This window comes from Lepisma saccharinum, chromosome 13 (assembly GCF_977018435.1).
Source record: "Lepisma saccharinum chromosome 13, izLepSacc3.1, whole genome shotgun sequence".
In the NCBI taxonomy this organism is placed as follows: Eukaryota; Metazoa; Arthropoda; class Insecta; order Zygentoma; family Lepismatidae; genus Lepisma; species Lepisma saccharinum.
In genome coordinates, this window is record NC_139241.1 from 10,934,026 (window position 1) to 10,957,293 (window position 23,268).

The 23,268-nt window shown below is 39.8% G+C and overlaps 2 protein-coding genes across 2 annotated transcripts in view; one reads left to right on the forward strand and one right to left on the reverse strand.

Moving 5' to 3' along the window:
- Positions 1-15,669, reverse strand: part of LOC145997167 (glycine receptor subunit alpha-4-like) — a 286,186-nt gene extending 270,517 nt beyond the window's left edge. The window contains exon 1 of the mRNA XM_083133851.1: positions 15,601-15,669. Within this exon, the coding sequence (XP_082989977.1) occupies positions 15,601-15,620 (20 nt within the window). The 5' untranslated portion in view covers positions 15,621-15,669. The remainder of the gene's footprint in view (positions 1-15,600) is intronic.
- A 2,152-nt stretch (positions 15,670-17,821) lies between these two features.
- On the forward strand, positions 17,822-18,409 carry LOC145996695 (protein GVQW3-like). The gene has a single exon (XM_083133213.1). It carries the CDS (start codon positions 17,822-17,824, stop codon positions 18,407-18,409), a length of 588 nt encoding a protein of 195 aa, XP_082989339.1.
- The last annotated feature ends 4,859 nt before the right edge of the window (positions 18,410-23,268 follow it).

Below are 23,268 nucleotides of genomic sequence, written 5' to 3' on the forward strand. Positions count from 1 at the left end.
GGCAACTGCCCCCCCTGAGAGCATGCTTTGCCCCCCCTGTGAAAAATACAGAACACATTCCTACCTGGAATTCTCACTAATCTTTACAATTATATCCTGTATTACTCTAGCAACACGAAGGCGTGTCGGATTCCGTATAATGTCGTATCAGGATTGGGGGGATTCCCTTCCAGATTCAGATTTCGGAAAATGATTTCGCAATTTTCATTATCTAGAACAGTTGTGACACTTTGAGTAGTCTTGTATGAAAAGTGTTAATGTATTTGGATGTTTTTTTTCTCGAATGTGTTGCTATGAAGTTTGAACTGCATAATTTCATAATTTTTTGTTTCCCAAGTCTATCTTTTGGTAATAGCGAGAGAAAGGGAGTGGATATTTGATTTTTGTTACTTAGCATTGCTTTTCTGCCACATCCAGCTAATCGTGGAGATGAGTGATGACGTGAAATTGATGAAGAGACACTCACAAACAGTGCTGCAACCACAAGGGGGCAGGGGCATTGTCGTTCCCCCCAATCTTGGAGGGAAGTCCAATCTAGGGGGGCAAGCATTGAAGTAAAGAAACATGACTAGCAGAATCTAAGAATAACAGGACAAATGGATACTCAAGATGGAATTAGTTTTCAAGTGTTTCTTGCATTTTTCTTCCAGACGGCTAAGGGCACTTACAGGGGGCACAGAGTGGCAATTGCATCCCCGATTTCAAATTTTATACAAATAAAAGTACATTTCGTAAAATTTCCTTGCTCGCTTCGCTCGCAAAAATAATATCTACTATTCTTCTAGTCCGTAGTGCAGAACCGCAGCTAGGGGTCAGTGGGAGTCAACCCTGGGCCAAAACAATCTAAATGAAAAAAAAAATGTTAAAGAGATTCCTATGGCGCCCAGTGAAATTAAATCAATATTGTTTTCAGTTTGCAAATATTTGGATCTAAAGATTTTCCTGCTTGCTTTGATCCCAATATGATTATTTTCTGTAATACATTCTAAATTACCTGAGAGAGAAGTAAGGCCAGATATATACTTCAGATTGTTGTCGCACATTTGAGAGACAATTTGGCGGATGAATTGATCATGTAATGTATTTAAATAATATAAAGAAACTTTGAATACGTACACAATTTAGAGTTAACATGTTGCATATGTATTTTCTTATTTTATGTCGCTCCATGTTGCATATGTGTAAAAAATATGCTGTAGATGAAAGTTGTACGTGTCATATGTGCAAAAAGAATAATGTCATGCATATTCTGTCTTTCAAAAATACAGTTTGTGTGCTTGTTTTCCATTACTACCTAATATGAAATTGAACGTATTGGAAAAATATTTCAAAGCATTTGTTCAAACACAAATGCTTTAGCACCGACTTCTACCCCCTTTTGCATGATTTACGACAATAATAACGTCCTTTTAATGCTATTATTGTTACTACCACTACCACCACTATATTACTATTATTATAATTGGCATGTTTGTTCTGGTACTTGACCCCTCTCCATATAAAGATTTGTGGTTTCGCCTCTGTTCACAAAGAACATTCATGCCCAGGCTCTAACCTGGAACCCCTGGCTTCGTAGTGTGTTATGTAACCATCCCACCATGGAGGTCGGCTAGTGGAAGATGTAGGACAGCTTACTGGCTCAAATTATTATCAAACACGATGAAAATGTGATAGTTTTTCACATTTATTATTTCGTTTAGAAAGCGATAAAATTTGTAGTGTGAGACAGGTTACACTAAGCATCTTATGAAATATAAATGTGAATTTCAAATCTTATGAATCATTTCTCTATGCAAACGCATTAAATTTGATAAGCAACATAGGTGTGTGTCATGATATCCATTTTATAAAGGGAAAGTTAAGTTTTAACCCTGACTGTTTGCATAGCATGTTATATATATTGCTCTCAAGAATTTTAAACGGCAGTAAAAATAAATTACATTTGCAACTGCGAAGCTTACAATGGGATTGCATACATTAAGGTCATAAGATGCTATATTTCGATTGCTTGTAACATCGAAAGAAGAATTAGACGAGTAAATAGTCATTGATAAAAGTTGCCTTCCTTGATGTCCTGTACACACTGTGAAAATTTTCGATGTTATCAGGCAGCACCCTATGAATATAGGTTCAAGAAAATGACAAGTAGAAAAAATCTGCAGTGAAATAAATACGATTGAAAATCTCTCAAATTATTTTCTATTTATTTTCTTATATTTATAATATTACATTGTGTCTGTAGCAGACGTTGTCTGTTAAAGTACCTCATGCACAACCTAATTTTTTGACAAATAATTATGTCAACTCTTCTGCTATGGAGTTGATTCTCCTAATTTTGTTCATATATCTTAAACCATTCTGTGACTGGCAGAAATCAGTATCAGCATAAAAAACCCTGATATTTTGGGTTTGTACGCTTCTGCTCAAAAAGTGGTGGCGATAAGTGGCCCAGAGACCTCGCTTTTTCGGAAATGGGGTAAGGCGAAGGATGCCCCTTAGATCATTTGGTTTCGTACCGTAATCATTAAGGAAGGTATTTTTTCATAACGTAAAGAGGATACAACATTTCCCTCTATAAAACTTGATATGAAATATGAATGATGACACTGTAATCCAAGAAGTCATTGATCAATCAAAGGATTCTTATTTGTTTGTCGGGTGTCAAACACATGTATTTCAATGACACAATATTTTGCAAAATGGTTAACGTAACCAGTAGGCAAACATTGTCTGTAGTGATGCAAGTCTCTCCCCTTTGAAGCAAATAGGAGCCATGTTTTAGCAAGTAGGCCTACAAAAAATTATACAAATTTTTACACAATTCATCAAAGTGTAGATAACATGTAACCATTATTATTTAATTAATTCGATTTTTCTTGCATAACACAACATAATGGTGGTGTTGGATTCTCTTTAGATTCCTTTGTGTGTAAAAATATTGCATACTGGAAATTATAGTGCATTATGAAGCACAATTTATAAAGGACTTCCTTAATCAGTTCCGCAGAGAAGCCCAAAGTTACATATTAATCGTCTATTAACATTATTGACATGTAAATATAAAGTAGATAAAATCCGAATTAGCCTATATATGTTAAACTTCATCTTTGTATTCTTTGTTAGTCCGAAAGGTCATTATCGAAATATTGTTATTTGATGTTGCTCGAACTTTTTTTGTTCGTTGGATTTTCAAGATATCATCCCTTTCCTGTTACCATAGAATAGTTAGAACCTAACCTAACCTAACCTAACTAGTCTATGCTGTTACTTATCACGTTTGGAGGAGGGGGGCAAGCGCCCCTCTGTACCCTGCTATATCTGCCAATGCAACACAATATATTAAAAATTTGACCCCTCTAGGATTGACTTTGCCCCCCCTAGTAAGCAATCCTGGCTACGGGCCTGGTGCGAACATGACCTGTACGTAGACGTATTATAAAAGTAATAACTGATCTTGGAAGAATATATGAGTAGTACCAAGGTTTGTTTTGTGAATGTTCTGCAAGAGATTTATATGTATTGCCCGCGGATTGAAATTGTTCCATACACATCCATGAATTTAAAATATTAGAAATAGCTTCAATCTTCAATATTGAGAGCTTTGTTATTCTTGTACAGTGGGATGTATTAGTATTACCAAGCAAATTGTTTATTCTCTGTTTTATGCAAAGAGAGCTTCGAGAAGAAGTCAAACACGCTGCTGGCAACCTCTGTACCAGCATACGTAAAAATCCCAGTTTCGAAACACACCTAGATTAAGATTAACAACCAAAAAAATTGGGACGTATATATATGACGTTTTTGTTTCATACTATACGATGGGTGACTGAAAGGTTTTGAACTTAAGACGGTAGCAAGGCAAACCAAATTATATTTTTGATAGTGTCATTCTTCATTAGTATCATGTCCTGTGTTCGTGTTTCTTACGTTTCTCGTTTTTTTTATTGCAGGGTTTTGAAGAAGGTGCACTGATTTGTTGAAAGTAGAGAAATTGGAGTATCTTGAGGTGATCAAATACCTTCATATGAAAGAAATATCACCATCAGAAATCCACCTCAACACTTTACATGACACAGCCTCTTCATATGCCACAGTCAAACGCTGGGTACAACAGTTCAAGAGTGACATGGAGACAGTTGAAGAAGAACGTGAGGTCCAGGACACCAGCAACTGCCACCATCAAAAGAAAACATTGACCTTGTTCTGGACATGATCATGAAGATCGCCGATTGTCAACACGTCAAGTAGTAGACAGATTAGGCATCTCACACAAGAGAGTCGATTACTTTTAGGAGAAAGAGCTTGGCTTCTCAATCGGTCCCAAATCTTCTGACTCCTGAGCAGAAGCGGTCCGGGCACAAGATGTCAAAGGACAATTTGGAACTGTTTGAAGCAGATGTGGACAAGTTTCTTGCTTTCTTGTTTCTTTCTTCCGGCAAACGCCCACGTGGCCCCGGGAAACTGTTCTGTATTTGCTGAAAATGTTACTTTGATGACATATATTGCAAAAAAATTCTTCAGTAAATTTTGTTTGCAGTTTGAAACACTTCTTCAATTTTCAGTAGCACGAACCCAAGCAAGGCATTTCTTTCTGATTTCCCTGTTTCTTGCTTGTTGAACACAAACAGATGTATTGGCAGAGGATGCAGTTAATGGTTTTGTGGTCCGCACCGGTCAGGGAGTGTCAGACCTATTGAAAATGCACTTTTTCTCCCTGCGTCACACCAGATCCAGGAACCCCCAAAACCCGCACTTTCTATTCATCTGGCCCTGCACTGGCTCCATGGGCGCCGAAAGGACGACACAAACAGGAAGATTTAGCTACGGGTGGCTAGAACTTTCTGCGTTAATTATTTTATGGTTCAGAAAAGATATCCCCATGCGTTTCAAATTCCAAGAACAGAATTCTATTGCTTGTCCCTTTTTCGGCGCGTGAATGAATGACATAGCGGTTCTTCTCACATGCACTCAACCCTTCTGCTAATGACCTGCCCTGCAAAGGAGGGAAAAGGCCACTTTCTGAAAATTCGGAAAAACATCGAAGCGGTCGGTTCATCTGTTGATTTGGTGGACAATTGATATCTGTCAGATAGTTTGAAGTAGGATTTGTAGTCCGAGCGGTGGTAAACTTCTGTAAACGCGAGAAGATAGCATCACGAAGTGTTTGTGATCTCATTTTCCTACATCGCGAGTAAAATGTCGAATGACAATGTCGATTGTCTTCCTCTGGAAACAATGGATCAGGATCGACTGATTGACCAAATGTCTTTGACGTTCTAAAAGAGAGTCTGACTACCACACAAGATCCTGGGTTCGATTCCCAAGGTGGTTGATCTCATGTATAATGAAGAATACACCATGTTTCAATTAAGGAAGGAAACTAGGTATTAGCAATTGTTTTACAGCCGTCTGCATGCTGTATAAGAATTATGTTACAAAATGTGTTTATCTTTCTGACTTTGTGGTTTTTCATCATTTAGCCTTCACCTGCAAATGCGGAAACTGCTGCTGCTTAGGTGGCTAGGTTGGCTAGACATACAAATATAATTAATCCTTAGTCATACAGCGAATAATATGATCATGAATTATGAAGAAGCAAATAACTTGTCAAGCATTTTCTGTTTCTATTTGTTGTGCAGTGGTTAACAAGGTGCATTCCGATGCCAGGGGTCCTGGGTTCGAATCCCGGACTGGGCGTTTGTGTTCTTTATGATGGTCCTCTCATCAATGTCACATCACTCATTTTCATCTTCATCTTCACGATTAGCCAAAAAGTGTCAGAAAAGCGAAGTAAAATAAACCAAATCAATCATTTATATATTTCTATATTACGCCGTTTTTCTACCTCTTGGGTTAAATGCGACGATGAGGATGAATGATGAGCCGAAGGAATGGCTATGGGACAGACATGATACAACCATACCTGTCCAATGTCCGAACCTTGGACCTCTGGTTTCGTAGCGTGTTATACTTCAGTGGAATTCTTAGGAAGAAAAACTGTAAAAGTGGGGTGAAAAGAAGCAAAGTTGTACGATGCATAAAAAGACATGTTTAGTTCTTCTAAAACCTTCCAATTATCGAGTTCGTGTTTTAAGTCCACTGTATGCACAGTAACGCTAATCGGGGATCCGAACCACTTGTGCCTCCACCGGGTATCGAACCCGGGACCCCTTGATTACAAGGCGGCGACGCTACCACTGTGTCATCGAGGAGGCCGAGAAAAACTTACAATTAGTCAGTAAAATTAATAATGAGGGACAAGGCCTGCGAAGAGTTCTTTCATTCGGTTGCGCGTGGTCATCACATCGAGTCACATCAAGTCCCATAGAGAAGAATTTGCTTCCATATCGCTTTCAAGTACTTCCCAAATTGTCCTCACGATGTTGGAACAGCACAGAAATTTTGGAACTAATACAAGCAGTCACATGCCCAGGGAAGGGGCTCGGGGGCTGCAGTCCTTTCCCGAAATCCTACAAATATCTGATTTTAATAATGTGTAGTTGTAATTAAATTTACTTCATTAACAGGATTAATCATCTTGTATATGGTAAGTTGCAATATACCAAGAAATTCATCTTCAGCGCATTTACTCCTCCCCCCAACCTTTTCGTCTTTGGATGGCGGCTGCCGATAAGGGATATGCCCCTTCCGAAATCAAATTCTGGCTACCGGCCTGACCACCAAGGATCGAACCTTGAACCTTTCGATTGATTGATTCATTGAACTGGTGTTTTAAGTCCACTTTATGCATAGTGTTGCCCACGGGACGAGACGGGACAGGCTTTTAAAAATTCGAGACGAGACGAGATTGATCATGTGTACCTCTGACAAACGAATATTTTCGAGACGAGACAGCATTTCACAGCATTTCCACGAGACGAGACAGGCCAAAGACTCGTCTCGTGGGCAACACTATTTATGCACATTAAGGCTAATCGGGACTGGACCTACAGTTTAAAGTGAGATCCGAACATTATGTGCCTCCATCGGGAATCGAATCCGGGCACGTTGTTGAACCTGCCGAACCAAAGACGAGAGCGTGATCATTTGAGCGTGTGCGATTTTGTTTTATCCAGTGCCATCATATATTCAGTTTTCCACACACAAATAAGATTGATTTTAAGAAATTAGACGTGTGCATATAATTTCTTATCGTCATCATTCCCCAAGTGAACAATCAGATACCATAGAAGACTCGGGCCCGCCCTTGAACTAAGAGATACCGGATTCGATTCCGGTATGAACTGTATACATGAGATGCCTAATCGGGGCTGGTTCTGCAGTGTAAAGTGGGATCCGAACCACTATGAGGCCCTTGCTCCTTTTCTTTCCAAGACTATATATATACACAGTGGCGTAGCAAGGGGTGGGCGAAGTGGGCGACCGCCCGGGGCCTCGCGCCTAAAGGGCCCTTGCGTCCCAAACGGTTGATGCGAAAAATATAGGCCTAATAGCCTAAATGGAAGTGAGAAAAAATATGGAAGAGGCTAATTTTTGTGCATAATAAAATTAAAATATTCTGCTTTTCTCTGGTTTTAAATTCTAGTTAAACGTTATAATTAAAATGAATACGTCAAATCACGGGCGTAACATGAATGGACTGTCACGACTAAATGGGGATGTCTTTTAGCCTTGTATCAATGGATATGAAACAAAAATTACTCAATGTTGCAGACTGCAAACTTCTGGAGCCTGACTCTCTCTCATCAGACAACCCATTCCTATATGCAAGGACGAAATCGAAATTCTTGCAGAATCTGAAAAATTGTCAATGTTATTTTCGTACGTTTTTATATCTCCACATTATAATATTTCATAGTTCGAGGGGGCTGGGGTCATGGCCTTTGATAACAAGGTGATGGTGTAACGCACCGCCCCGGTAGCCAACTCGTTGAGTTGAGTACTCACGATATCGCCATGAAATTAGCGGGGAAGTGGGGCTAACTTCTGGGTGCCTTCTCGAGAACACGCCCTTAGATATGATAAAGAACTACTGTCGATTCGAATTTATTTACAGTATAATACTCAAAGGACTACTTTTGGAGCTAACATTATTCTGGTGGAGCTAAAAGTCTACTTGGAACATTTCGGAAAAAGAAGGACGGAAAAATTTACGCTTGGCAGAGGTAAGGGGGGGAAGGAATATATAAAAGTGGGGCCCTAAGTTTTCGTTTCATTTCCCCCTAAATTTCGATGGTTTTTTTTTTTTTTTTTACTGCTGTTTAGGGCAAAATTCGGTGTTATTAATTTAAAATCGGTGTTATGTTTACATGCATTTTTACTGAACCTTTTTAGCTTTAGATTTTCACATTGCTTTAGTTCTGGGAAATTGAGACAAATTTTAGTTATAATGACAAAAAAAATGGCTCCCCTTTCTGAGAAATTACCAAATTACTTCCATTTGGAAAACTATTTCATCTCATCAGCCACTAAATGTGAAATGATTGAATGAAAACAGCCAAATCTTTCAACACAATCATACATTTCCCTAGCAATGCCAAAAAATCCCTCTGCAACCTCAAAATACCGTTTTCTGTTCACACACATACACGCCCTCTCCCCCCACCCCCCTTTCGAAACACAACAGGTGCTTCTTCCTGAAAATGTTCCCGTTCCTTAGAAATTTCCCTTCTGGGAAGATCCTCCCCAAGCGAATTCTATTTCAGGACGAGGTTAAACACTCTCAATCACGTCTGCGCCAAACTACAATAAATGAAGCGTGATAATCTCTTTTGAATCGAACTTTCACCAGGTAGACTACAAATGACAGAATAGGTGCGTTTCACCTACGTCACAAACTATTGCATTGTGGGATCGAGCAGCCATGATTGATGCCGGTTCTTGTAAACATACGGAATTCTGGTGGACGGGCGGGAGATTTCAACCTTGTTTACGGTGGTACTTTACAGTTTTCGGTTGTTTAACAGAAACTCACGTTTTCCCTCGAATTTCCGAGAAAGAATAGAAGGTGCGCTTCACGGCACGAGACTCGATAATTGTTGATCAGAAGATACCGCGTCGTGCCAAAGTAAATCGCGCCAACGTTAATGTGCAAAGCAAACATTACAGAGTGTGCAGCGAATATTTCCTCTCAGGTAAGTTCATATGCCACCTTTCTCTGTGACTTTTAGTACGAATGGATCGAACTGGTGTGTTTAATCATACTTGCAATAGTGTTTCCTTGTGGTTTTTTTTTTTTTTTGTAGAAAGGTGCTGATACTTCCGACAAGTTTGATAATAAAAATTATAATATTCAAAGTTTAATCCATCTTGATAATTGCACGTCTGTAGTTGATTATTCATTATATTTCGTTCGTTAACACAAAATATTATTAATTGTTATTTGATCCATGAAAAAAGATGCCGGTAGTAGGCTTTGCGTACTGTCAGAAAAAAAAGAACTGTTTTCAAAGTCTCCCAAATTGATTGATTGATTTGGTTTACTTTACTTCGCTCTTCTGCTAATCGTGGAGACGAGGTTGAGTGTAATGTCTGATAAGGCGAAACTTACACCCATGCTGAGGCTGGGATTCGAACCAGGGACCCCTGGCATCGTAGCGGTACGGAGGCCGGTATATCCCAAATTGTTAAAGCAAGGAGTAAAATTACTCTTTTCGAGCACTTCAACATTTTAAATTACAGCTCTTGAACAAACTTGAAAAAGAAACAGAGACGATAATGACGGAGAATTGGAATTTACAGTTAATCTGTATTGGATGTAAATATTTCAAGCAGAATCCTGACCACTATTAAATACCAAAACAATTGATTCCAGGTAGCTGGGTCAAGTAAACACACTTGAACTACAGTTGGCGAAAGGTTTTAGGCCCCTCTTCATTTCGTTATCGTCCAGCTCATACAGCAAAACTTCTCTTTTTCTACTGAAGAGTTTGAATATATGAAAAATTACCGCTATTTCGAGATGGCACGACGTTGTCATTAATTTTGTGTAATGTTACCGACATTTTACATAGTACTAACAAACGCACAGTTGGCGCAGGTGTAACGAACGCTACGTGGTGGGTATTCCGTTGCAGACGACAATTCGGTGTTATCGTTAAAACTGAAACATCACGTTCCTACATATAAGACAGTGACGTGCTGTGACGTCGACACTTTGTGTAGCAGTCAGTGGCGTGCTCAAGGGGGATGGGGTTGGTGTGGGTCACACCCCTATTCCTAAAAAAAGAATGTCGATAACAGGAAAAGATTGCAAAATGATGAAAGAGTACTAAAAAAAGGTACACGTAAACCCCACCCACATTCGAAAATAAAAAACTATTTGATTTGACTACTAAGCCAGAGATCCTGGGTTCGAATTTCGGCTTGGCCATGGGTATTCTTTGTGTGTGTGTCTTCATCAATTTTATCGTATCATCTTCGCGATTAGCCAAAAGTGGCGGAAAAGCGAAGTAAAATAAACCAAATCAAACAATCAATCAATGATTTGATTTCATTGTTACTTAGCGTCGCTTTTTGTCACATTTGGTTAACTGCGAAGATGATACGATAAAATAAATGAAGGGACAAACACAAATGAACACCCATGCCCAGGTAGGGGTTCGAACTCGGAACTCCTGGTGTCATAGCGCACTGTGATAACCACTCCCCCACGGTTGGTTGATTTGGTGTTTTAAGTACACTTTATGCACAGAAACAAAACAGGTAACAAAACACACTTTTTTGTATTTTCTTCAATAATATTCATTTGGCTTTTTGAGTTCTGAGATACATTTTTCATTCCAAATTATTTCATTATTCACTGCAGAGTACAACACATAGGACAAGAATGCGCACTCATCACGGGTTCGAATCCCGGTCTGGATTGTTCATATGAGGTCCCTTCATCAATTTCATCATATCATCACTCATCCTCATTTTCGCGACAACCAATGTGGCAGAAAAGCGAGTTAAATAAACCAAACCAACAACAATATGAACGTGCGTTCTCTTGCCCAAATAAATACATCCGTATTTATGACTGTTAGAGGCCAAGAGTAGTATATTTAAATAAAACACTACTAAAACGAGAGAGAGCCTGAGCAAATATTTGTAATTTAATCATTATATATTCCATATTTAAAAGAAAGAAAGCATAACATTATTGTCTGGACATAACACGTTCCCATTTCATAAATAATAAAACTACATCCATATTATACATACATATTGTACAACGTGTAAAAGGTTGTGTAAATACAGAGAACATAAGTACTGCAGAAAATTTTACCCTGAGTTCTTTAGAGGATTTACAAAAAAATCTATGAGAAACCGATGGACGAGATGCGCGTGGAAAAGGAAGTGTTGCATATGAACTGTGGCTTTAACAAGGCAATAAATATTGTGATTTGAATATAATTCGAAATGTGAGATTGATTGATCTATCTCTGCTAGACTAGCTACTCCTCAGTGCACGTCACTGATATAAGATGTTACTCGATCCTTGTTCGCATTGAAGATTTTCAACTGATAGATACCCCTAGATACTCCCTTTGGAATGTCATTATCAGGGAACAGATTTGTATGTAAATAAATACATATTTATATATGAAGCTGAAATCAGTTATATTTTGTATTATCTTTGCGCATTATGGCATGTAGACTCGAAAAATACAGTTCTTATTTTCCATATTTTTACATACCAGGCGTTGCGGATACGAAGGGCGAACTCAACAAACGTACATTGTGAGGGGAAATGCGTTTCAAGTTGTCAGGCACAGTACGAACTCCACAAAAAAACTTTGGAAATCAAGCATGAAACATTTCGATCTACTGTTACCAAGCTTTTTGTGGAGTTCGCACTGTGCTTGACAACTTGAAACGCATTTCCCCTCACAATGTACGTTTGTTGAGTTCGCCCTTCGTATCCACAACGCCTCATATATATTACGTTTTGGTTCTAATTTTACATATTTTTGTTATTTGTACATATTATTTCCATATTTCAGAACATTTCCCAACATATGTTTCATATTCACGCAATAACTACATGTCCCCGTGTGACCGAAAGAGTTGAGTGAATTTCTTGCGAATATCTATCTAATTTGAAACACGCTTCCATTACTTCTTACGATATTAAACACACATTTAGTCAATATAAATCCATTTTAAGAGATAACAGAAGGAAATTCACGTTCGAACACTTAGAACAAAATTTTGTTATTCATTGTTTTGGAAACACAAAATGAAAACACATTTTGTGTTGTTTTACAATTAATGTAAATGTAAGCGTACTGTATTTTATGTAGCTCGTGTAGTGTCTTACGTGTATATTATTAAAAATGTATTTATTTACAATTTTAAGTCCATATTTAACTCCATATTTTGGTGAAAATAAGTAAATATGTATTTACATATTTAGCACATTTGTACTACATATAAATTCGTTCGCTGGTCATTACGTTAAAATAGATGGTACAGCTCAGTTCTGTAAATGACTTTACTTGTTCGAGCACGTCACCAAAAGATCTTTATCAATGTTGCTAACCACTCTTCGGCAATGTCCCTACAGACGTATTCAAAATGTTCCTACAACTGACCAAATGTCCCTACGCCAAGTAAAGCGTAGTTCTATCGAGTTCACCACGAACTTGTCTTTTCTTTTTAGGTGTAGAAGTCATGCTGCAACTTACAGCTATGAACTTTAGAAGCTAGAAACGCGCCCACAAACATCAGTCACAAAATAACGAGTATACAGTATTCGCACACACACGTTACGTAGTTATCGTACTCACCAAACTGCAGTATGCAACTGCAATGCAAGATGTGTCAACGTTGCGCAATAATCATACACAAAGGGAAACTGAGCGCGAAGAAAGTGCCACGGACCAGCGAGTAAGCCTTGCATCTTTGCACAATAAAATGTTATTTTCCAACATTGAAAAAAGTCCCTACGTTTTCCCTTGTTTGGCAAAATGTGTCCCTACGCGGGCAAAATATAGTGAAAAGTCTCTATGCGTAGGGACATGTCCCTACGGTTTGCGTTTATCATAAATCCTTTACAGTTTATGAGGTTGATAACGAAGTTGCAAACTTACTATATCATTTACTTTAATTATTATTCTTAACTTTTTCTTCTTTTTTTTGTAGGCTTATATTCTGGAAACACATTACTGGAGTTTTGTGTTTCCGCAGGGTGTAAATATCACAAAACATGACACGAGAGGAAAGTATCGAAGGACGCACACAAAAATGTAGGTGCTTGGTGCTGCGTTGGAGGTCACCACAATTCTACCTTGCGCTCCAAAATATCTAGCTACGGGGCGGTACGAAAGAACCAGATCTGGCTCCAAAGTAGCTGAATTGGCAACAGCGAGAAAGACTGTAGGTTGCGTGTGTCGAAGTAAGGACTTCAAAAATGAATCCTCAGGATCCTGCTTGCACTTATATTTTGCTTCACTTTCTTCTTTATGGGAGCCGCGCTGGTCCAGTCGAAATGTCGACCTCCGTGGGTGAGTGGTTACCACAGCGCGCTACGACGCCAGGGGTTCCAGGTTCGAATCCCGGGTAAGCCATTGATGTTTGTGTAAGTCCAGGGTGCGAAATCGTTGCAGATTGGTGAGGAGGGGAAGGAGCAGAGACACACACACTATATATATATATATATATATATATATATATATATATATATATATATATATATATATATATATATATACACAATTATTAAAAAAAGGTAAAGTGTTCCCCTGTGCTTAGCACCACGCCATGAAGGCGTATAGGGGGTGTGAGGGTAACGCCCCACACTTTCTTGATCCGGTCATGAGTGAGGGTGATGTGATCAGCATCACGCCCCTGACCGCCTTTACCCCCCAGGGTTTCCCCCAGGTACCCATGTTATTCGACACTGGGTGGGCGCCGGGGCCGCTTCCATCGTTAGAAAAGTTCCCGGATTTGAACCGGCCGGGGCAATTATTAAATAATGAAATTATTTTATAAAATATACTATATATTATATCGACTGCCCATTTAAAATTCGATTGCAAATTTTAGATTATAATATACTACCAATGCAATGAACAATGCTTTGCGTGGCTAAGAGGCAAAAATTAAGAGACATTAGGAAGATAATTGTTTCCTGTATAAAATTGACATCTAAATTCTATTACGTGTTTCATTAATATATTTATATACAATACTTTGTGGTGGTTGACGAAAGGCGATGAAAAATGGAGAAGAAATAACAAGTCTGATTAATTTCTGTGTTCATGAATTGCTGGGTTCAGAAGTGCCCTTAGAGATGAGGCTCTTTGTTGTCCGTTCTTTATGTGTTTCAGATATTATTCCAGTACAGTATATTCGACTCCCACACTAATTGTTTATGTTTGTTGTTACAACCAAAACTTTCTCCCGCCTGGAAAAGTTTGGTGGGGGGAAATTTCAGGACAAGATCGTTGGTGGGGGGAATTCCCCCCTGCCCCCTGCCCCCTTCCCCCCGGATTTCGCACCCTATGTAATTCCGAAAAAAATGAGAAAGTAGAGAATTAAGAAAAACTTACACATGAAAAACTGAGAAATAGTATGATGGGGCAACTTGGTTTTTTTTCCCTTTATATATTGAGGAAAAAAATATGTAGGAGGTCGGGACGCGGGAGTGCGCCTGACTGCCACGCTGGAGACCCGGAGTGAGTGATCAAAGGTTGTAATTTTCCCGGACTTGTCCCTGCACAAAGCGACTATACGGTTCACCCAGCCTCAAATAAATATGGGGGCAACCCTGCAGATAAAAGCGGCCGGAGCGTGGTGCTGATCACATCACCTCCTAAAATTGCCACGGGAACTTTACTTTCTTTTTTATGATTGCGCCGGAAAAAAATGTTGGCAGTTTTACACTATATATATTTAAAAATTTATAGCCAACTTCCGTGACGGAGTAGTTATCACAGTGCACTACGGCGCCAGGGTTCCCGGGTTCGAATACCGTCCTGGGCATGGGTGTCCCTTTATCAATTTGATCATATCCTCATCGATTAGATTAGCCGAAAGTGGCGGAAAAGCAACGCTACAAAAGCCAAACCAAACCGTCCTTTAGAATCTAGGTGCATCTATGTTCCCGCAATCCGCATAGCAAGCTCCAGTTTGGCCACGACTGTTTTATAACATCAGTTCAGTGATGACGTCGAAAAGGGAGGGGGGAGGAGGTTCGATTTCCCAGCAAGCAAGAAATCTTGACAAATTAATGTTCTTCTAGCAATGACAATATACATTTTTGTGTGGTACTTAGGTGTACTAAATGTGACTGTCCCACCAGATAATATCCCTCTTCAGCCTTCATTCGTTTTTTTCTGGCACTTTCACTGCATCGTTTGTAAACAAGCTGTATCACAAATGCACAGAAGTAAACTTTTTCCCAGCTAGTTACATCCATAATCACGGGAAAGCTGACAAGGTCGACACGATGACAGCAATGCAACAGCGGAAATAAAATATTGCCACTTTTCTACTTGCATTTTTTGCGCGTTTGGAAACTGCTTCTTAACAGCTGAGAAGTGAAAAAGCATGACCAATGATAGTAAGAAAGGCGACAAGGTCAAAGCATAATGTCGTTCCAAAGAGATTAGAGTTAGACAACAAGTGAACGTGATTAAAATCTTTCCCTACCTTGCCACAAGCCTCTGCATGGCGCACACACTCTCACTGCTACCTGTCACAGTCCATATTTACCGCGAGACTCGAAGCTGCCGGCTGCATGTTTTGTGTTTACCCCTGAATCAGTGTTGCCATCTTCTGGAGGCACAATTTCCCTTTGCAAGGAACAAAATTTTTCTTCTTCGCCAAATTTTTCCCACCATTTAAAGACATCATAAAATAATAATTAATTGATTTATTTTGTTCATTTTATTTCGCATTTCTGCCACTTTTGGCTAATCACGACGATGAGGATGAGTGATGATATGATACAATTGATGATGTCCAGCCGGCCCCCGTCGCGGTTAGCTCATCGCGCTACGACGCCAGAGTCCCGGATTCGAATCCCGGCTTGGGCAGGTGAGTGTCCATTCATCAATTTCATCATACCATCACTCATCCCCATCTTCGCAAATTAGCCAAAAGTGGCATAAAAACGAAGTAAAATAAAGCAAATCAATCAATCAATTGATGACGGCTAGGCAGGGATTCGAACCCGGGGATATAATAATAATAATGATGATGATGATGATGAGTAGTAGGGCTAATAGCAGTAGTAGTTATTGTTGTTATTCTGTTATTTTGGTTAACCCATGTTCATATGTATGAAAAACTTAAATAAATCATCATACATGCTTATAGCTAGCCTCCTCGCTACCGGTGTCAGATATTCCGGGTCACTGGCGGACGTAGATTTTTTTTCGGAGATGGCTGGAATTGTGAAGGTGAATATTAAATAGCTGCGTTTTGAGGGGGGGTTTCAAGGACAAAAAATTGTAATCGGGAGTCATTTTAAGTCGGGATTTCAGTTATGACACGCTTTGATTTGAAAATTTCATTCTCTCAAAATTTCGGGATGGGCTGTAGCCCCATCAGGCCCCATTTGCGTACGTCAATGTTCCGGGTTCAAACCCTGGTCAGGCATTGTCTTTGTTCCATCGTCCAATCCATAAGTGCATAATTCATCCTTATCGTCGCTATTAATCAAAGTAGTAGAAAAGCTACGAATAAACAAAATAGAGGGGTGTAAGGGGTGCTCCTTCCAAATAGTGCACCAAATAGTCAACCTCACTTCCACGTGGACTGCAGACTAACGAGGCTTTGGCGACTGGCCCCATGGCCAGTATAATTTTGTTTATGTTGTCCTGTGTTTTGTCCTTATTTGTGCTTCTTTACAGCCTCAGCTTTTAACGAAAGTCAGAAGATTTTAATATTTTATGATTTTAGTTATGCAACGACGTTAGAGTTGTTATGTGTAACGATAAGGGGCTGGACCCCGTATAATGTGATGGGTGCAAAATAGCCTTAGTGTTGACGCACCCAAAATTTTAAATTCAAATCAAAAACAAAATAGAAATATACTCAAAGAATTGGAAGTAAGAAGTAACCGGGAAGATTTTGAATTCAAAACTCGAACCTGACCTGATCTAATCTGTGCTAATACTAAGCGCGTGTCTTCGAATTTCCATGAAATTTTGGTATTTTTCATTCAATTGCTCATTTCGCTTACAGTTCTGTCCGAATTTCCTTGCAAAAGGGAAATTTCCCTTCAAGTGGCAACACTGTCCTGAATTCGCTCAGCAACGCATGCGCCTAAGACACGTCGGGTATCAACCAATCTGTGCTTTCAGCGCCGAGTACGTAATCGCAATAACAGACCAGACAGCGCGGCTCCAATGAAAAACTTGTACACCTGGAGAGAAGAGACAATGCTTCACCTGGATGGCGAAGCGCGGTGAGTGTTGGTGGTCTTACGATATCGACACCGAGTGTTCAAAGTTTGTATCCTTTGGCGTGGGCATGATGTTCTTTTGTCAGTGTCAGCATAGGCACCAACTTCGGGAGGCAAGACACTTTCTGCCCCCCAAAATTCACATAAAGGGACAGATATTATGTGTTTTCATACAAATACTGTCTATGCCAACATTGCCCTCCCAAAATTTATTTTAAGGCGAAAAGTGACAGTCTCGCACCAGTTGTGCATTTATTTCAATATCGTCGGAATAAACCCTGTTACTATATATATACGAGGGGGTATCCAAAAGTTTTAATTATAATAAAGAAGTTCTAGAGATATTTACATGAAACTTTTTGTGCATACTCAGTGTCATTGCCATGCATACTTGTGCAAATATCAAATCTTTGTCTAACGTAGCTTTCTTTCCAAAGGCTGTAGAAGACATCAATCTGCATGATGAACAAAATTGAAGCCCGAAGTGTCATAAAGTTCCTCCATTTGAAGGGCAACAACGTACGCCAAATCCACGACGAAATGAAAGCTGTGTATGGGGATGAAAGCCCATCATATGACACGGTTGTGAGGTGGAAGAGGAACTTTCAAAGTGGTCACATGTCCCTGACAGACGAGCCACGAGCGGGTAGACCCTCAATCAAAGGTGATTTTGCCATGGTGAAGAAAGTGGAGGCCGTTATCCTCGACGACAGAAGATCGACCATGGAAAGAGTGATGGCGGAGACTGGACTAAGTTACGGAAGTGCGTGGAGGATTATTCATGAGGAACTGCACGTGAATAAGGTGTCTGCACGCTGGGTACCTCGCTTGTTGACACCTCTTCAAAAGCAAACTCGCCACGACTTTTCCCAGCAGAATTTGACTCTGTTGGAGCGGAATGAAGACGATTTTGTTGCTTGTCTCGTCACTATGGACGAGTGCTGGGTATACCTCTACAATCCGGAGACCAAAGAAATGAGCAAGGAGTGGAAACATCCATCCTCCCCCCTCCCAAGAAGGCGAAGGTCCAGAAATCTGCCGGGAAGGTGATGCGGTCCATTTTTTGGGATAGCTGCGGGGTAATCTTAACAGATTACCTTCCGAAGGGCGAGACACTCAACAGCGATTACTACTGCAACCTTCTGGAGAATCTGCGTGATGCATTGAAACAAAAACGTCGTGGCATGATCAGCAAAGGCGTCCGTCTCCTGACCGACAATTCACGCGTCCATACGGGTCAAGCATCCGTTGTCGCCGCCCACCGGTTAGGCTATGAACTTTTGCAGCATCCACCTTATTCGCCTGGTCTTGCGCCAAGCGACTTCTTCCTCTTTCCCGAGATGAAGAAACCACTTCGTGGTCGGTGATTTGACGACAGAGAGGATGTCATTTTCGAAGTGGAACAGTGGTTTTCGAGCAAAGCGGAGGACTTCTACAAAGAGGGCTTAAAACAGGTGAAGAAACGCTGGCAAAAATGTGTGACTCTGCAGGGAGACTACGTGAAGAAGAACTAGCTTTGACCACTGCAAGTGACTATTGTATGTTTTTTTTTATTTCATGCCGATAATTAAAACTTTTGGATAACCCCTCGTATATATATATATATATATATATATATATATATATATATATATATATATATAAAGGCGTACAAGAGAGAATGAATTTCTCCCCATGTTGCAAATGGAATAGATTTTTATGTTGAATCCCATGTATTCTTTATGGAGAAAAAACAACAACTTCAACTTACATTTAATCAAATGGAAGTTTCGACTTTTCATCCTGCCAATCACATCTTCAATCTGTCCTCTTTCCGTTCATATTTTTTTCTATGCCATCGGAAGTTTGATATTCCCAGGAGAACAAATAAAATAATGCTCCCATGAGCGTAATGCATTTTCTTGCCTCATGCGGCCATCCTCGCAGTGTTGCCAAACGTGATGCGCACAAAAGAGCTAAATTTCACCTTAAGTGGAGATAGAATTGACTTTCGAAGAGTTAGATTTACGATTACGAAGTCTGGATAAAGCGACTCCAAGGGTAATGTTACAGTTAACTTTAAAGTAATGACAATGTATTCTTAGTTTTCACCGTCCAGATCAGGCGGCATCACCCATCTCAATAATCCACGGATGGTCGTATGAAATCGAAAATAAAGGATTCCCAGATAAAAATATTATGTCATCTTCACGTCATCCATTTGCGCTATAAAAAGTAGCTGGGGAGGTAAGAGGGGGTGGGGCGACGCAGCCAATATAACAATATCACATGTAAAATGTATATTCATGGCAAGAGTTTGTCTATGTGGGCCGGAGCCAGTGATGGCATCATAGTGGAGCAAGCGATCCAGGTCACAGTCCAATTGCACGAAACAGCCAAATCTGGCTCCAAAAGTGGTAAGATGGCAACAGTGCTCCAAGTCGCCGCCGAGGGGAGAATCTCGCGGAAAGCCTGTCCTTCATCAGTGTCATCCACTGGCGTACGAAGGGCACAGGGGAACTTATATGCTTATAGGTCTACAGTCCCTCTCAAAAATTAGGGAAAATCTAAATTTTGAAATGAAAGCCGTAAAAAACTCGGAAAGAGAAACAGTGGCAACTTTTAACCTTTGGTATGGGTATTGGAAACTGTGGTTGAATTTTATTTCCAGAAACCTGCTGATACTTATCCGGTATTTTAGTATTTAGTGGAGTCCATAAAAACCCAGCGGAGCACTTTCAATGCAAAATACAAGCCTCCATTCATTAAGTTTCCACTAATATTGTGTGAAGAGGTATTTTAATATTCTGATGTAATTGCTGCATGTTTTAAAGCAAAACACCAATAAAACTATGCATATAATTGGAAGCAGTTATTTACACACTTATATTATATCTCAATACTTTAAACAACTTTTAAATATTACAACTTTCAAGCATCGGTATAGGCAGGGACATCGTTAGGGGGCGGGGGGTACTGCCCCCCTCAAACGTCCAATTGGCCCCGGCAAATGTTTCTGTATTTTACTGGAAATTTTAATTTGATGGCAAATATTGCAAAATTGTTCTTCAGTAAATTTTGCTTACAGTTTGAAACACTGCTCCCAAATTTCCCGCGCCATGAACGCCAAAGCAAGACTTGTACTCATTTTTCTAATTCTTGCCTGTCGAAAACAGATGCAACGCAGGAGCTGCCGCTAATGATTTTGTAGCCCGTCCCATTAAGGGAATTCGGAGGTTTTTTGAAAATGTACTTTGACTGGTAAGCGGTAACAGATGTCCCTCGGGATCGACGTTACTCCTTCCGGAACTCTTTGGAAACAATTTTCATTCCTGTCTCAGATTACGGAGACAGTCATAGGCGCCGACTCCATGGAGCTTGGAGGAGGCTGGAGACCCCCCCCCCCAATGTTAACGATGTGGGGTCAGCTGTTCGGTGTCGGTCTGTCAGAGAATTTGGTCTGGTAACCTAAGAAAGAAAAAAAATGTCAAATGTAAGACCTCATTAGCAGACCCCGTGATGGAGTGGTTAGCACATCGCTCTACGACACTAGGGGTCCCGTGTTCAAATTCCGGTCTGAGCATGGGTGTTTGTTGCGTGTTCATTCATCAATTTCATAATATCACCACTCATCCTGATCTTCGCAATTACCCAAATGTGGCAGAAAAGCGAAGTAAAGTAAATCAATCAAGCAAACCCCCAAATACTGGCCTCGCCGATGACGCAGTGGTAGCGTCGCCGCTTGTAATCGAGAGTTCCCGGTTTCGGATCCCACTTTAAACTGTAGGTCCAGTCCCGATTAGCCTTCGTGCATAAAGTGGGCTTAAAACGCCAACTCAATCAAGCAAACCCCCATTAAAATTAGCCACGATTATTATTTTTTTCTTAGTACAATTTTAACCCCCTAGAGTGTATTATCCACTTTTCCAATTCTACCCTCCCGCCACCCGGCCAGAAAAAACATCCTGCGTACTATGGTGAGTGACGTGCGTGTGTATATGAGAGTTTATTTTAATTTAACAACGTCTGTCTGTCTCTCATTCTCTCTATCTCACTCTCCTCATTGATTGAGATACATTCTCACATATACATATATACCCACATACGAGTACATACATAATGTTGGTTGTTGTTAAATTTCTTAATGATTTGATCGAGAAATTTCTGACATTTGCCCCCCCCCCCAAACTGATGAACTTAGCTACGTCCCTGGGTATAGGTAAGAATCAGTAAGAGTGGTATCGACTCAGTCCTAATAATTATGAAATATTTTATTCTGTATTCTGCACCCCCTTCCCCCAAGAATTCAACTGTGTAATATACACGCACCTTTACAGTTCAGTCCCCTCCGAAATAAAATCCTGCCTACGGCAGTGCTTGTATCCAATCATCGATCACCGCAGGCCCTTAACCAGGCAGGGGCCGGGGGGGCTCAGTCCCCCCCGGCAGGGCCGCCAGCCCGCTGCTATTAGGTAAAACTATTTTGTATTCTAATTTCTTTGAGGTGAAGAGTGAAGATGTAGACAGCATATATTAGTTTGTTCAGATAGGATAAATTTACAGAACATGAACAGCAGCTATTACATTTGTTCATTTTGTTTGTGAGCAGAAGTCTAAGCAGCGGCAAGTGTTTAGAAGAATTCCTAGACTTTAGAAAGTTCTTTCATAGGGAGCCTTCTTTGTGTACCTTTCCTGCCCCTGTTGCAGCCTCTCGTGTGACAAGAATCTGTGACTTTAACATCATCATCCACATTCCTTCCACAGCTACCTCAAATGCCAACAGATTCATAGTTTTGGGAACGAAGAGGAGTTTTATTGCTTCGGCCGGGGTACGGTAGGCACTATGATTGAAGTGAATATTGTACATTTTTACTTGTGTGATATAAAATACCCGTATCATCAAAAATAGTGTCAGTAGCAGTCAATTAACACTTCAATAGATGTTTTAAAAGATATAGAAAAAACTGTAGTATTTGCATATTTCTAAATTTTGTTTTAAAACAACATAATGCCGCCCCCCACAATTTATCTGGCCCCCTGAGCCCCCCTTGGATACGTGCTCAACGCAGCATTTGCTTCAAACTTATTCAAAAAGTTTTCAATTATTTCAATTACTGTCCTCACTTGGTCCGTTTCGTGTTTGAATTAACTACACTTATTATTGTATTTTTTTCTCTGCGTTCTGAATATTAAAATAAATACTGAATATAAAACAACGAATTTTATATTAATATTTAACTACACTCATTACTGCATTTTCTTCTCTGCGTTCTAAATATTAAAACAAATACTTAATATAAAACAACGGATGATATATTGTTTATTTCTGTAAGAATAACATATAACTAAAATCTCATGATTATCAATCTCCCTGATTTACTACTATTTTTTTTTAATTCACTAACTCACCTCTAACCATTATGGCGTCATCTCACATCGAGTACCCTAATCGACCTACCTGTATGTATCTACCTTGGTTATATTTACGCGGAGATCTGGCAACATGGCCCTCGGTTGCCATGGCAAACGGTGCTGCCATCTGTTATCGAAAAATTACCACAAAATTGCCTTTAGTACGGCCTTAATACTGTTATTTATTTTAAAAAATGGACTTGGTTTATAAAGCCCCCATGATAACCCATGAGCACCCCCTGGAGATGAATTTGAGCTACGGGCCTGGATCACCGTCACGATAAGCCGAAAAAGGCAAAGAAGCGATGTAGAAAAAAAAAACAGCACTAGTGATATGAGAATAGTTTTGTAGGGAGCAATGATGCAGGAACGTTTTTAATTCACAAGGTTGTCGACAACAGATGATAATGATTTGATCTTAAGAGAAAATTACAATCAAGATTTCTTAAATTGCTTCCAAAAGAATGATGAAAAAATTAATCAACTGAAAGAAACGATCTCTATATTACAGAAGGTTG

Bases quoted from the DNA above. Each gene is read 5' to 3' on its own strand.
- LOC145996695 (XM_083133213.1), top strand. From the start codon at position 17,822: ATGAACAAAATTGAAGCCCGAAGTGTCATAAAGTTCCTCCATTTGAAG.